Genomic DNA, 17,421 nt, shown 5'->3' on the forward strand with positions numbered 1-17,421 from the left:
ATTCATTTTCTTTAATGAATCTATTTTACACTTACACTCAGGACAAAAATGTCCCCATTGAAACCCGAAAGTAGCCTAGTGTTTTTGAACAAGTACTGTAAACAACATGCGTTGTATATTTAGTTATTTAAGTATGATTTAAGTGAGTTCACGAGAAACTCAGGATCTCATGGTCGCCCACTGTTGCATTACATCATCTTTTACCTACCCAGGTAAAGCAAGCCCTGCCCACAATGACTTAACCCTATTTGCAGAGAAGAAGTGTCTGTAGCTCGAGGACACAGCCACACACACACACACACACACACGGTTTCAGCCAAAACAAAGACAACATACCCTCGTGTCGCACACCAAATTTTCCAAAGGTTGTTTTTTTTAATCCATTTATTTTATTTTTCTCTTCTCTTCCCCGTCGCTGTTTATTAATACTCTCGACGATTACTTTATTAATTATAGTGAGTTTTTTAATCTCCCCAGATGTTCCTGTATGTTCTCCTGGCGTGTGTTGTTGGGATCGTGCAGTGTTATTCTAGTGGACTGGTCAGCGATTCGTGTGGATCTTTGATGCCTGGTCACGAAACTAGCGGTCAGACCAGCACTTCTCCGTTCACAGTTACCGCTGGCAAAACCACCTTTAAAGAGGGAGATGAAATCACAGGTGAGGCTGTTCTTCTGCAACTGCTGAGTTTTGTAGGACATGCTGAGCATTTACAAGCTTGTACAGCTTTTAGGGGATGTTGAGTGTTAATGAACAGTTTATTTTATTTTGTATATATACCATATGTTTTATATGAAATTAAGAAACTTAATTGGCTTAGCCTACTTCTATTTTTGGTATTTCATAGTTTTGATGTAGTGTAGTGTATACTGTACTCTTATAAAATATAGAAGGAATATAGTCTACTAGACTACATACTAAGTATACTATTGTATATTTAGCCTGACATTTAAAAAAACATATTATTAATTTCTATATTTCAGACAATAAAGAAATTCTTGACCACTGAATGCTGTGTTTGACCAATCAGAATACATTTCTGAGCCTTAATAAATAAATAATATACAACATTCATAACACTTAAAATTACATTTGAATTGTTAACTTTAGTTAACTACATTACTTAAGATTAACTAACAATTGAACCGTACTTCTGCATTAACAAATGCTAACAAATGAGACCATATTGTAAAGTGTTACCAACTATATTTAAATGGTTAGTTCACCCAAAATTCTGTCATTATTTTACGTACCCTCATTTTTAACAAGTCTTTAATTCATCTTCGAAACATAAATTAAGATCTTTGTGATGAAATCTGAGAGCTTTCTGTCCCTCCATTGACAGCTACACAACTACCACTTTGACACTTCAAAAAGTGAATAAAAAGAGATTCCTAAACTAATCCATATGAATTGAGCGGTTTAGTCCGAATTGTCTGAAGAGACATGATCATTCATCAATGCACACATCAGTTATGGTAAACGGAAGCACAAGAATGTTCGACTGATGCGTGAGAAAATTTGGACTAAACCTCTCAGTTAATATGGATTAGTTTTAAGATCTCTTTATGCTTTTCGAATTGTCAAAGTGGTAGTTGCGTATCTGTCAATGGAGGGACAGAAAGCTCTCAGATTTCATCAAAAAGATCTTAATTTGTGTTCTGAAGATGAACAAAAGACTTTTAGGTATGGAATGACATAAGGGTGAGTTATTAATGATAGAATTTTCCTTTTTGTGTGAACTATCCCTTTAACCTAACTTTAAGAAATGAATTAGGCCTACTATTAAATGTTATACTGTATATTATACTATACTATTAGATAATATAAATATGGAACCATACTATACAGTGCTGGTCAGAATGATTTGCCGTCTTGGTAAATGTGATCAAAGATGACTGTAAAAAGTAAATCTACATTGTTAATCCTTTTGATATTATATTTTAAAAAAATTCAAAAATCTAACCTTTCATTGAAGTAAAATAATTGAAAGTGGGGGGAAAATCACATTATGAAATAAATGTTTTTCTCCAAAACACGTCACCCTTTTATTAAATATGTTTGCAACCTCCTTTTCCCAAGATAACTATAATAATACTATACTATACTATACTACACAATACTATACTATTCAATTAATGACTGCCTATCAGGTTTTTACATGGACTATGCTAAATCACTATTTTAATAATTAGAAGAAAAAAAAGGTTGTATCCTAGTCATACTTCAGTTTATCTATGCTAGTCCAGGGTTTGCCTGTATCTAAGGAAATTCCACTGAACTGTGTCTTCCTTTTCAGTATCTCTAAGCGCACAATCAACAGATTATTTTGAAGGGTTTATGTTACAAGCAAATCTAGTTGGATCGCAAAATCCCATTGGCACTTTTACTGTGACGGACAATAGAGCACAGGTTCTCGTCTGCAATAGTGTGGCTGTGAGTTTTTCTACATTGTATTCTTATACATTACTTGCTTCCATTACTAATAATCATAAACTAGTATGGGATGACATTGATGTATTTTTTGTTTTAAAAATAACAGTATTGACATTATATTATATAATATTATATTATATTGTCCAGAATAGAGCAGTTTCTCACACATCAAACTTGAAAAAGACTTTAATGGAAGCTAAATGGACGGCCCCTACATCTGGACAGCTTAGCAATATAGAGTTCAGGTATACATTTTTCTGTGTCATTAAATGTATTGATTTATAATTTGTATGATGGTATTACTTAGTGTGATTTTCAATGCATTTTTTTTTTATAGAGCAACATTTGTTAGAAGTACAAAAACCTTTTGGGTTGGCGTCAAGAGCTCTGCTGTTGTGTATAATGGTGTAAGTTTTACACCTACACCTACAAGAACATGAAATCTAGGAATATGTCGATCTGTTCTCGTATGTTGTTTTATATTCAGCACAAATTGCTCTGTTCATTATAGGTTCAATCAAACCCTGGTTGTGGGACGACCAAAGTCTGCTTCAGTCAGCCTAGCAACTGTGACCCAGCTACCAGCACAGACTGTTACTTCATGGCAGTTCAGACATCATCTAACCAATCTGAAATGACCATCGAAATGTTTGGCCAGGCTGATGGATATGTCGCAATTGGGTTTTCAGATGACCAGCTAATGGTACATACTCTTAACTCTTATACGTACTTATGAGATATCAGCAGGCCCTAATGGAGTCTTAAGACCTTTTCTACTTAATTTGTCTAAAAATATTTAACAAAAAGACCTTCATGAATTGTGGAATGTGTAGAAATGTGGGAGTGATGGGTGTGGGCCTGGATGTCTGTTACACTGTTAACATCAAGAGGGTGTCACCATGTTGGACATATTATATTTCACCTGAAACATGAGATCTATCTGTGGAATCTTTTGTAGAGGACTAGCTCTGTCAGCACTGACTTATTATTGTGCTATTCTCAACAAACATCAGCAAAACCCATATGTGATTTTGTTTTTCCAGGTACAATGAGACAACATTATGTTCATATGGGTTTAAGAAGTGTTTTGTTTGTATTTCTAGGGCAATGACGACATCTACATCTGTAGTAAGGACAACAGCAGCCTCCTCCAAGTGCAACACGCTTATGCCACAGGAAGAAATGCTCCAAATATTCTCTCACTGGTAAAGTTCACCATTCCTCTAGTCTAGTGTGCCACCATTTCTAACTGTTGTTTCATTAAATATCATCACTCACTCACATATTCTACATGATTTACAGGGGAACGTGACTAATATCAAGACAGCGTTGACGAATGGAAATATCAATTGTTCTTTTACGTCTCGTAATGCCGTTAGCACAGGAAGTAGAGCAGCGTCCACTAGCCAGTACTACCTCATGATTGCTTCTGGAGCCGCTAGTCAAGGTCAGTGGTTTATCGAGCCTGATTTAAAATGTATATGTTGTGTAAAATCAAAGATTTGAACAAAAACCGTCAAATGTAATACAGTGTTATTTTAGGATAATTCAATACTATTTATTAATCATTTCACTTTTATATTTATATTTTCAGTTTTATTTTTACATTTTTTTTTTGTTTTTTTAGTAATGTGTGCTTTTGTTATTTTTTTAGATACTTCTTTGGCTTTATTTTTTACTTTGGTTTTAGTTTAGTAATTTTGGTCATTTTAGCACTTATTTCAGTTAGTTGCCAATGCAATATTTCTCATTTTCATTTTTTATCTAATATTTATATTTTATTTTAGGTCAGCTTTAGAGAAAGGGAAATTACTTCAGTAGTTATTTAAAAAAATATATCTACATAAAAATGTTTGTTCTTCCATGAAACACAAATCAAGATGTTTAGCAGAATTCTCAGAAAGTTTCAATGTATGCACGGAAAGATTTTCAGTGAATAAAGAAAATTCCTCACAGAAGGCTATCAGAAGACTGGTGCACAAGACACTTTTATGCTAATGTTATGGTGCTTTTTTGAGCTTGACGGTCTCTACTACCATACCAAGACCATAGGATGTAGGCTCGAGAGACGATAAAGAAGTTCTGGCCTCACTGTCCATCATGAAGCATTTAAAGAACACGTCACAAATTACAAAGAAGCACTTTACCAGGTAAAAACAAGGTATTACTCCACACTCATCAGCAGCAACCAACAAAAAACAAACAAATTGCTCTTCTCCACCATCAACCGTCTTCTTCAACCTCCTGATACCGCAAAACCCTCAGATGCAGCAGACCTTTGCTCCAGGTTCCTGGATTTTCTTTCAGCAGAAAGTGGACATCATCCACCGGCAGCTCCAGACTCCTGGAACTTCCCCCTGCCCTACATTGCTCCAACAGGATTCTCACAACTCAGCTGCCGGTTCACCGCAGTGCTGCCTATCCGTCTTCTCTCCACTGGATGCTGATCAAGTAATAAAACTGGTCACCTCAGCCAAGACTTCAACCAGCAGTCTTGACCCTATGTCCACCACCCTGGTCAAGGCATGTCTTCCCATCCTCTGCCACCAAATACAAAACATCATAAATGCATCTCTTAACTCTGGTGTGGTACCATCCAGCTTTAAAATGGCGGCAGTCATCCCCATTCTCAAAAAGCCAGGCTCAGATCCAGGCGACCCCAACAACTATCGTCCAATCTCCAACCTCCCTTTCCTCAGCAAAATCCTGGAAAGAGCAGTGACTGCCCAGCGTCAAGATCACATGTTCCTATGAGCTCTTTGAACCCCTCCAATCTGGTTTCAGAAGACACCATAGTACTGAGACCGCCCTCATCAAAATCACTAATGACCTTCTGCTGGCTGCTGACAATGGCCTCATCACCGTCCTCATCTTCCTTGACCTTTCTGCAGCTTTTGATACAGTTTCCCATACCATCCTTCTTCACCCACAAACTCATGGTGGTGGCCCCTGCACCATTGCTCAGAAAAATTGGAGACCTGGCCCTGGTTGTGGATGACTGCTCCATTTCCCAATCTCCTGAGGTGCACAACCTGGGCATCATCCTGGACGCAACTTTATCTTTCCGGTCCCACATCAACAACATCACCAAGGCTGCCTTCTACCACCTCAGAAATATCTCACGACTCCTGACTTCACTCACAGATTCAGATTCACTCCCATCATCCAACAGCTCCACTGGTTGCCACTCCAGTCAAGTCACGCATCACCTATAAGATCCTCCTGCTCGCTTACAAATCTCTCCATTGACTCTCACCAAAATACCTCACAGACCTCCTCCATTCCTACACTCAGTCACGTTGCCTGCGGTCCTCTGACAAGGGGCTCGACCTTGAGTACCATGAAAGGCGCTATATAAGTCTAAGTTATTATTATTATTATTCTACTCACTGAATGCCTTCATTGAATGCACAAGAGTGGCATACGCATTTTTAAAACATTTTTTTTCTGCATCTGATGTCCATTAACTGAAGAATTCCCTTCGATCCTAGGTATCATCAACAAGCACACAAAACGATTTGTCAGTAGCACCAAGGTTGATTTACTGAATCCATCCCTGGTCAACACAAACAATGAAGAATTCCCAGCAATCGTTAAAGCCCATGGTGAGTACATCATGAAACACTGCCAATGGATCCACATTAGAGCCTCACATCAGTGTTACTGTGGTCCTAATGCTACTGATCTGGGTTCAGGTGCCCTGATGTTAATCGCCTGGATGACCACGGGCAGTATAGGGATGATGATAGCACGCTATTTAAAGGGAGTTGCCAAGGGCCAAGGTTTCGGTGGTAAAGATTTCTGGTTTCTGGTAAGTCTTTATCTGTTTTATCGGTTTCTACATTGGTTCCCATCCATATTAATCACCTACACAACCATCAACAATGCCATGAGGCAAAAAAGAGAGTATAGCTTGTTCATATAATTCAAATCGCATGTTGATTCATGTGTGAGCATTTGGCTTTTATCCAACTGTATGCAAGGTATATATTTTTTTAAGCTCATACATTCCCAGGAGAAAACTCAAGACTACAGTCGAGGCGTTTCAGGGAGTTCAGGATTAGTGCACACCGATATAGAGAATAAGTCTCTTTGGAGTGACTTGCTTTATGCAGACCTTTTTCATACTCAAACAGCAACATTACATTCTAAAGAAAGTTGAAAATGTAAAAAATAAAAATAAAGCATTTAAAAAATCAGACCTTAATTTCAACTGGATCAGGTTTGTAAAAATATGGATTTTTTTTGCTTATTTCTTTTTCGAAATTTTTGTTTAAAAAAAACTAAAACTAAACAAAGCCAGTGTCCTGCCCATGTGGGCCCCTTTATCTAACTCGTCATCTCATTTGTAAAGTGAATTACATGTCATGTTGACATATCGGTTTCACCAGCATGACAGTGGGAAAAATTATTTTGATAAACGTTTGCAGTAATATGCATGTGTGCAGTTAGTGCAAGCTAGATAAGATAAGAAGCAAGTTATGGTGTGTGAACATCACTTGCCATTAACAATCTTTATTGTATATAATGCTTAACAGTTTACAGCATTATTACTTTTATACAACAGATCTATAAATGCAAAGATAATATCGAGTAACTTGTGTTTCAGCACAAAATCAGCACTCTAAAATAAATGGATCTAGCTAATGTACATTTAAAACATCTGATTGATCTAACTTTAATACATTTTCATTTTGAATGTACATAAACTGGTTTTATGCATTATGTAAGGCTGTTAAAAACATACAGTAAGTTTAACCAAATGATTGAAAATAACTAAATATGATTTATTTGTTGTCCCACAGGCCCACGTGTCTCTGATGGTCCTGTCAGTCATAGCCACAGCCATTGCATTTATACTGGTGTTTTCTTATGCGCAGGATTGGGCTGGGGTAAATGAAAATAAATTGAATTACACACACACACACACACACACACACGCTAATTGTTTAATGTTTTTGAAAGAAGTGTCTTATGCTCACCAAGGCTGCGTTTATTTGATAAAAAAAACACAGTAAAAACAGCAAAATTGTGAAATATTATTATAATAAAAAAAAAAACTTTTCTATATTAATATATTTTCAAATGTAATTTATTTCTGTAGTGCAAAGCTGAATTTTCAGCATCATTTCTCCGGTCTTCAGGGTCACATGATCCTTCAGAAATCATTCTAATACTATAGCAACACGGCAACATGATGACAGACACTATTGTTCAATGTTCAGTAAATTAAATAATATTATATTCGAATAATTGGCAGTAAAAACATGCAGTGAAAACACTTCCACACAGTTATAGTATATCAAATATATCCATATAAAGACATTGGGTTTTAAATTGAAATGCAAATTCTTTCAGATGTTTGAAGTGAAGTGTTTTGTGCTGACATACTGTGATCTCTGTGTGTGTGTAGGGAGCTCATCCTGTCCTGGGCTGTATAGTGATGGTCCTCAGTCTCGTCCAGCCCATAGTCGCCGCTTTCCGCTGTGAGCCGCAGCATGAGCGGTGAGAAACGTCACTTCTCTTATGCAGATAGGACACGGAAAGGCATTATTATTAACCTGATGGTTTTCTTTGCAGGAGGTTTGTTTTCAACTGGGCCCATTCCGTTATTGCTTTAGCTATCAAAGTCCTCTCAGGTATGACAACAACTTTATTATCTTCATCAACACCTTCCATTCCCTCAGATGAAAACAATATCTCTTTTTATTCTGTGACAGTTGCTGCAATTTTCACTGGTCTGGAACTGTTTGAAGAATATAAGACGGATGGATGGATGTTGAAAGTTATGGGAGGTTTTATTACCTGGGAAGCCATGATATACATTCTTCAAGATCTTAACTTTCGCGCCAAGAAAAAAGGTAACGCTGCAATCGCACTGGGAAAGTTACTTGATAATGCCATTGCTGTAATTTGAAAGAAGTATAACACCCTTTTTATTCATTTATTTATTTACTTAATTTGTGTGTATTTTTATACCTTCTAAAAGTTCGGGGTTGGTAACATTTAAGAAGTATCTTATGCTCACCAAGGCTGCAGTAAAAACAGTAATATTGTGAAATATTGTGTAAATATTACAATTTCAAATAACTGTTTTCTATTTTAATACATTTTAAAATGTAAGTTATTCCTGTGATCAAAGCTGAATTTTCAGCATCATTCCTCCAGTCTTCAGAGTCACATGATCATTCAGAAATCATTCTAATACCCTGATTTGCTGCTCAACAAACATTTCTTATTATTATCAATGCTGAAAACAGTGAGATTCTTTGATAAATAGAAAGTAAAAAAAACTGGATTTATTCGACAACTGAAATCTGAAAATTTGTAACATTATAAATGTTTTTACTGCCACTTTTGATCACCCAAATGTATCCTTGCTGAATAAAAGTAATTTCTTACAAATCTTACTGACCCCAATATTTTGAACAGTAGTGTATATTTGTTTTTGTATATCATATTATTATTGATTTATAAGTTTTCTAGAAAATACGATTTTGGAAATTATGTTCTGAAAATGTGTTATTTAAACAATCAAATGCATAACATTTTTATTTCGTCCTTGTCATTTCATTTTAGATTCTGATATTTTCAGTTGTGGATCGGTAAGTACAACATTAAGACATGTGGGCTTAGTCTCATTATATACTGTAGATAATTGAGTAGACTACATAAATAAAAGATGATCATGTAAATTTCATGTTTTAAAGTAATATATATATTTTCTTTGTTAGATGAAACCTGAAGTAGTCCTGCTTATGGTGTTTTTGCTGGGAAACCTGACATTCTTGATAGCACTTCTTGTTGGAATAGGCACTTCCTAAGTACACCCAATGTGCATCGGCCTTCCTCACTGGATGAAACCATTTTTTGACACTATAGTTGAATGAGTACAAGTATAGTTTCTAAAAAATAATTATTATATGTTCCCAGAAGTATCTCTACACGATCTTTTTGTTCATTTATTATTTAATATTGCAATCTTTCTGTGCTAATACCAATTATAGATTCACCATTGTGCCTTTGAGTGTAAGGAATGTAAGTGCGAGTTGCTATTAGGAGACTGTTCTTGCAATAACTGTACTGTCAGTTGCTCACTGAGATGGAAGAACAATAGTGTAATCATCTCGGTCTAATTACAGAGGTCAGAAAACAAGTCATCCAATTGTGTTTTATTTGAAAACTTTACAAATGTTCATGAAAGAATTTAAGGAGAATATTTTCACTAAGTATTTTTATATATTTGTATGTATATAGACATTGTGTTGTGATTGTAATTTAAGTGTACAAGTCAACAGCTTTCATCCACTAGATGGCAGTGTCATGACATGTATTTTTAAACAACTGGGACATTTTGTTGTACTTTCAGACTATTCGAGGGATAAATACAAACTCTCTGACATTTATTTAGATTAATAAATGAACCATTTTGTTTACTTTCTGGATTAATAATTGCTGAATTGCACATGCTAAGATGTATGAATGAATGATGAACATTTACTGAATGACTTAAACTGGACCAATCCATTAGTCAGAAGTATGGAAATCAGGAAAATATATTTTATAGGCGTTGACAAGCCTTTTTTATTGTTTTCCCATGTGTTTAATTCAATAAAATGAATGAAGTATCAAAAGAGCACTTCAAATGATTTAAGCCTAACCGTGTTCGCATACATTTTGGCTCTACATGTTTTTGAGTAAAACAGGATATTTGGCAAGAAAAAAACGTAGAACTGGAAAAGATTTGAACCTATCATAAAGTGTTGAAAGTTGCCTAAAGAGGACCTGATGATATCAGTGTGACGGTCTTGCCTGGGCGGTCTGCACAATAAAGGAAACAAAACATGGAAATAAGGGATCCAGTTCACAGAGAATAAATCAGTTCCACAGCATGTCTCGTTATCTCTGCTGTTTATTTAAAACAGTTCTCTTTCTTTTTAATCTTTTTTAAATTAATGTAATCTTTTTGCGTTGTGATCGTTTAGTGAGTACAATTTTGCAGATTGACAATTATAATACATTTTCAGTGAATTAATAAATCAACTCAATGAAAATCAGAACAATTCAATTAAATTCAATATAAAGGGAAACATCCCCACCTAGTGGTGAATATGCAGAATTCTACATGAATAAAGCAATTAATACATATAACACATTATAACAACATATTTTATACACATTACCTTACCTGCAATGAGGAAACAAAACATGGAAATAAGGGATCCAGTTCACAGAGAATAAATCAGTTCCACATAAAACACAAAACAATGCACCAATTAATTACAATTATGCCTCGTAGCTAATACAAAGTCAAAATAACTCTATATAAAATAACACACTCGACGCCAAACACATCAAAAGTTGCCTAACAAGTTTATTGTAGGATAAATCCACAATAAAGTGGTTATTTATGCGTTTTAGACACTTTTAACTGATAATTCTCGACTGCTCGAAATGTGCAACTTACCCACAGCGTCTCGTTATCTCTGCTGTGTGGGCGGTCCCTATTCCATACACTAAATGCCATCACGCATCAGACAGATGGCACTGTCCCCATTTATGCAGTAATTTAACATTTTACACTCCGTTACATCAGAAATAAAGATTTCAGAGGTGGAGAAAGTTGTTACATTTTAATGAAAGATTGTGACAACATTAATTTAATTTGGGAAAACATGCACGGATGAATCTTTGTATCAAGAGCAGAAATGTGTGTTGTAAACTGTAAACAGACAAAAATTGTAACAATTTATGCCTTCACTTTACCTCCCTGTCTTGATAAAACATAACACAAAGAAAACTCTTAGTTACAGTATGTGGGTTGATGTTCATATAGTCTTTACACAGAGCGCTGTGGTGTTCTGGTGTTGATTTAGCAGCTCGTGTGAAGTCAGCTGGTTGGCTTTTATCTTTTACAGTGTTGTGCCTCATGGTTCTTGCTGTTTCAGCACAGGCCTCCTGGTGTTTGGCTGGTAAACGTGGAGGACAGTCGTGGCACGGAGGAAACACACAGGGAAAAAGCGCAATATAGCAGCATGTGTGCCCGATTCACAGGCCGACTGAGTCGTCCTTTCAACTTGCTTTGATTCAGAGTCTCCTCTTTCAAATTCACCACAACAATAATAGGCCTATTTCATATTGGTAACTTTCTCAGTGTTGCAAAAAAAAAGAGAGACTTTTTTATGACAGTTTTGTCAAATCAAGAAGTGATATTATTGACTTCTGAATTGTCATTTTCAGGTGGGACGCAGTTGTCATTAACAACAGTGTTATTTGTATAGGCCTATAGTTATATATTTTTTAATGAATATTTTAGCTTTTATTTTTACAATATGTTTTAATTTGTTTAATGTTTAGTAGTTTTGTTATTTTTGTCATTTTTATTTATTTAAGAAATCACTATTTATGTTTAATTTTTAGTTCAGTTTTAGTGTAATTTTACTCCTTCAACTTAAAAATTAACGTGTACTTTTACAATATCCTCGTCTTTTACCATTATATTTAACATAATAGCCTAACCTGAGACAAAATCTTGTGCTTTCTGAGTTTTTCGTGATGAAAATCTGATAAACTGCATTTGAAATTATTTATCACTATAGCATCTCAGCGAGTTAGCCGACTCGCTATTTTGTCCACTGTTTCTTTCCGTAAATTTCATTAAAACGACATGGCGGAATATCCGACTAAATTTAACGGAAATTTTCATCAATAGACAGTGCCTATCTTGTTATATTATGTGGTATTGTATATATTGTGGGTTAGGGTTAGGAAAAGTCAGCTTATCTAGCTGGCTCGGTCATCAGAGCCCATAGAGAGAGACGTAAATGAGTCTTAAATGACCCTGTCCTGGTCAAGATATGTGCTTTGGTTTTTCATTAAATGGGAGCAGGTGACCATGCAGGATCTGGATTAGCAAGCAGGCTGGCCAGGAGACAGGTATAAAATTGGGGACGTCGCACCCCAGCCTGAGGTAGCCTAAGTTATACCAGTCCTGACATCAATTGAAAAACCAGAATGAAACTTTGGGCCTGCCGCAAGAAACGTGACTTCAAAATATCCCAAATTGTACAGGTAAATTATTTATCTTTACGCAATGGTTTGTGGGAGTTCCTCAATTCACATTTGAATCCCTTACATGCTTTGAACTTGCCTTGATGGTGCAGTGACTGCAGTGTGAATCATGGGAGACTGTCTGAATGATGTTCATTAGCATGAAGGGTCAGTGATCCGGAGATGCCCTCAGCAGAACTGCCCCGGGCCCCTGGTCCTGAATAGAGGCAGGGCTGGCGACGCCTGCAGCATGTTTCTGAAATGCTCACTATGACTTGTTGGATGTATTTCATATTTTTTTTATATATTATGTTTTAAGTTGTTTCGGAGGATTACATCCTGCTGGTTTTCATTCATCCTAATGCTACTTGATGAAAACCATATTAGATTGAATGTATATTTCATCTATGTTCCAAAAGATATGAATTAATAATCACAACATTAATCTGATATGAAATGCACTTCTGTTCTGATATATTCTGGCTTTTAGTGGAAATCATTTTCTGGGCTGCACAGATTAAACCAGTATCTGAAGTTTATCTTTGAAAATGTCTTGTTGCTGGAGATAGGGAAAGTTGAAGCAAAAACTAATCTGTTCACTACAGGAATTCTGCTTGTAAACAAAATTATTTTAGCAAAGTAATTTTCTTAAGGATGTTTGCATAAAAAATTAAAAATAACATATTCTTACATTTAGCTAACCCCTAAAATGTATTTGCATTTACTGTTTGAACGTTTATATAAAGTTATAAATGTTAGATTTTTTTAATACAATGACTGAGAGCTGTGAGATTTACATAATGTATGTGAGGTAATTGTATGATACTTAAATTATGGCTTTTGATCACCAGTGAGTTTCATTGTATGCAAAACAGCACTGCGTGAACATACGTCTGTTTTTGTGTTTGACAGAAGAAAGAAAATCAAAGGCTACAGGTTTGGAAAAAAAATTATATTTCATTTTGGGGTGAACACTCTCTACAGCTCATTAAATTACTTAATGCGTTTAGTTAATAAAAATAAAAAAATTGCCAAATCATTTACTGAAAACCAGTAAGTGTTTTTGACTCGCTACAGAAAAACTACAGTTTGAGTCACAGTCAGTGTGTCTGTGGTTTCGCGAGACCCGTTTGTTCTGATGTAATGTCTGTAAGTTTAGGTGTGTCTTCCCATTACTGCTGATATATGTAGACATGAGCAGAACAACTTTCTCCCACTCTGAGATCTCAAAGATTTGGTTTCATCCTTACTAAAAGATACAATCTCCTGATACTATTTACAAAGTATCTACATTCAAATTGGTGATCAATTTAGACTGTAAAACTGTCCCTATTTTGCATTTATTTTGTTTTCCATCAAACTGTAAATCATTAAACTTTTTTTTTTGGCATGGCAACTACAGCATACAGTATGTGCCCAAATGAGATGAATGTTGAAACTTCCTCTTGCACAAAATAAGTTTCTGTTCCTTTAACATGATGTTATCTCTCCATATCCTCTTGTTTAGGTGAAGTAATTTAAATTCACATCACTAAACTCGCAGGCCAGTCGCAACTACAGCCGGTCACACGAGTGACTACATTAAAAGTAAAACATTTGGCTTTACAGTGGTTAAAATAATTGAATCTTCAAGTGTTTCATTTTTCCTTGACTTATTTTTAATAAATGCTCACATGCCACACACGTATCTGTTGATTAAATGAAACAAATCAAGTTTCATCCCACAAACTTTAAAATGTTCCCGTCAACTGTTCCATCATAGTGGACATTTTAAATACTTTAACATTAAACAAGAGCACCAATGCAATATTCAGCACTCAAGCTATTAATGTTGCTACATGGAAAGTCAATTTGGCCAGACCTTGCTGAGATTTTTCAACAAGACAATGATCCAGCCCAAATTACAAAGACAACTAAGAAGTGGCTTGAGAACAAGTCCATCAGGCTCGTGTTTTGGCCTGGCCAGAGTCCATAGCTGTGTCCGAAACCACTCACTCGTTCACTCATTCACTAATCCCTATATAGTGTACGGCATTTGAGTGCACTATATCTCCAAGGAGTGAACGAAATGAAGTGAGTGAATTCGGACGCTGGCGTTAACACTGTGCGTCGGAGAGCTGGAGCTGTCACACGTAGTGATAAAACTCCTTTTATCTTACGTTACTTACTTTATAAAATAATATTAACAACAATAACAATCAAAATGACTTTATTTTGTAATTATATATACCTCCGTGTCAGCTTTGTAGTTTCATTGATCCAAATTGTTAGAAACTCTCACGCTCACAGATGACATGGTCATTGAGCGGCCTCAGGCGACCGTTATGATTACATTCGGATGAATACGCACCTACAGATGATTAACTGATCATTTTTAAATCATCCACCAAATTATCATCTATTCCTTACAGTTTAACGACTCCCACACTTCCATGCGCGCTCAGTCCTCTCCGCATTGGATTGTGGGAAATAGTGCTTCAGCAAGTGTACATCGAATGTACACTCGAATTCAGAGAGGATTGTAAGTAGGGAAAAGTAGGGAAGGATGTCGTTCACTCAGAATTCGGACACCACTACAAAATGGCCGATACCCTATATAGTGCACTATATAGTGGATAGGGAGCGGTTTCAGACACAGCCCATATCAGTGAATATTTGGTCTCACATTAAACTCAATGTAACTGTGAGACATTTTTCAACTACTCATGAACTGTTTGAAGCCATTAACATCGAGTGGAACAACACTGACCCTTCTTCCTGTAGAAAGCTGTCTGTAAGTTGGGGAAGGCTATTCCGTGCTGTTACTTTATCTACAGCATTTGTGCAATTCTTGCTAATTTCCTGACCAGTAATTTCTAGTTAAAATGGTTGACCATTAAAAGACCACTAATTATTTTGCCATTTTTGCCCAGGAGTCTATAGGGACACCGACTGGTTGACCCCAGGCCACTGGTTCCCCTCATTTTGAACCCTCCGTTATTTTGGCCACTGCACCCAAAACCTTCAATTTCATCTCAGGTTTAACACATAAACAAGTGTCGTTGTGTTTCTCTCTTCTTCAGAGGATAACAGACGATTACAGGTGAGGGATCCTCCCTAGAGCCGAGCTGCACTGAGAGTTGAGAAAACAACATATTTTGTTGATCCTGGAACAACACCCTTGTCTGGAAAATTGAGTCCTATAACCCTACTCATAACTTATCACTAAAATCAGGGAAATGATAAGTGAATAACACTGATGTAGAAGCCTAAGCCTGGTTGTAAGCCTAAACTTGACATAAACTGTAAACTTGTCCCTCAAATCTAATTGGTTGATTGGAATGTTGTTCCAGGACAAACGAATATGTTGATCCAGGAACATGTGCTTGGTGAAATCACGTTCTCCGGTGGGGAGTTGGCACTGCGGCGCGGCCCACCTCATGTGTTTGAGGACACATGCTCCTTCAGCTCCTGGAGTGTCTTGGCTAAGTTCTTCTTTTCCTGGTTCAGATGCCCTAGAAAAGGAGTATGAAGGTACAACGGTTTGATTGGACTCTGGTTTTATGTCTCTGAGGTATTTTTCTCTTAAACAAACTATGGTAACATATGCCAGACAAGCTGTTACACATTACTGCACATCTGTTTGTTTGATTTCATATTTTACACATAATTTAACACATTCGTGATATTTCCTTTTAAAAATAAGGTTCCAAAATGGGGTTTTCACCATGATGCCAGAAAATAACCATTTTGGGCTCCCCAAATAACCTTTAAATGGTAGGCAATTTTCTGAGAGGCTAGCAATAGCAAGCTTTGAAAGCATAAGATCCTACCATAACTGGTTTTGGAAAAAAAAAAATCACACCTCCTCCAAAGTATTCCGAGTATTACGTCACGGGTTTCCATTTCTTCCAAATGACAGAAGTTATGGCGTGAATGCGGCGCAAGCTCGTTGTGTTTGGTTCGTTTTTGTTTTTGGAGGAACTGTAAAAGGTGGCTGCTGTTCGATGACTGACGTCTGTTTCAACTCTGCATAGCATGAAATGCGCTGATGACGTGTGATGTTGTCCTACAGAAGATATATATATACAAATCAAATTTACATTTAAACCACTAAACTTAGTGATTGCTATCAGGAAGTGAAGAGACATCCACTCAGCATATCAAAAAATGTTTCTGAAATTCTGGATTGTGGATACATTTTCTGGAAGTGGATAGGTCAGAAAACATCTTTTTTTTTAGTGTTAAGAACATTTTTATAATTTAAAGAACCTTTTTTCTACTATAATTTTTACTATAAAACTGTTCAGAGCACTGGCATAAATGCTATAATTGAAGTGCTTTAAGACCCTTAAGAAAATAAGTTACTACGCAGTTTGCATCCGATACCAAAAAAAAAAGTTTTACTGTTTATACTTTGCATTTTAGTTAATGATTCCCTGTCTGTGCAATAAGAGCAGACACATGAATTTTTCTGAGGGTACCCGGCCACAGCAAGAGTTACAGCCACAGACCGTGCTGCCTTCTTCCAGTGTACAGCACGAAGCTCCACTGGTTCCACTGTACCATAGCCAGTTTAGTGATGATCTACATCATATCCTGTTTAAGGTATCCATTTGAAGACATAATTAGGCTTACATAAATTAGGATAAAGGCTCAAATTCATTATCGTCTTCTAGATTCCATGTTCCTTATGAAAGCTTTTAGACTTCCAATTCTTTATGGCCTGTCAATTAGGAGTGTGGTCTTCAGGGCCTCTGATGCTCCATTTCAGTAAACAGAAACTCAACATTTGGACTAAGTATTTTTAATGAGTAGAACTAAATTAACCAAGGAAGACAAAATTAGAATATTGTGGAAAAAGAGATGCAATATGAAAAAAAAAGCAAAAATTGGCTGTATACACACACACACACACACACACACACACACACACACACACACACACACACACACAC

General features: G+C 36.2%; 1 protein-coding gene across 1 annotated transcript; it reads left to right on the forward strand.

Moving 5' to 3' along the window:
* Positions 1 to 226: 226 nt before the first annotated feature.
* On the forward strand, positions 227 to 10,325 carry LOC306992424 (putative ferric-chelate reductase 1). Its single transcript, XM_079601290.1, has 16 exons — positions 227 to 365; positions 478 to 658; positions 2,298 to 2,434; positions 2,582 to 2,679; positions 2,772 to 2,841; positions 2,946 to 3,137; positions 3,538 to 3,639; positions 3,737 to 3,881; positions 5,926 to 6,039; positions 6,130 to 6,245; positions 7,240 to 7,326; positions 7,848 to 7,939; positions 8,015 to 8,073; positions 8,155 to 8,295; positions 9,014 to 9,039; positions 9,169 to 10,325. Exons 2-16 carry the CDS (start codon positions 478 to 480, stop codon positions 9,256 to 9,258), a joined length of 1,650 nt encoding a protein of 549 aa, XP_079457416.1. The 5' UTR covers positions 227 to 365; the 3' UTR covers positions 9,259 to 10,325.
* Positions 10,326 to 17,421: the final 7,096 nt, after the last annotated feature.

Source organism: Phoxinus phoxinus, assembly GCF_949152265.1.
Source record: "Phoxinus phoxinus genome assembly, chromosome: 24".
NCBI classification, from domain to species: domain Eukaryota; kingdom Metazoa; phylum Chordata; class Actinopteri; order Cypriniformes; family Leuciscidae; genus Phoxinus; species Phoxinus phoxinus.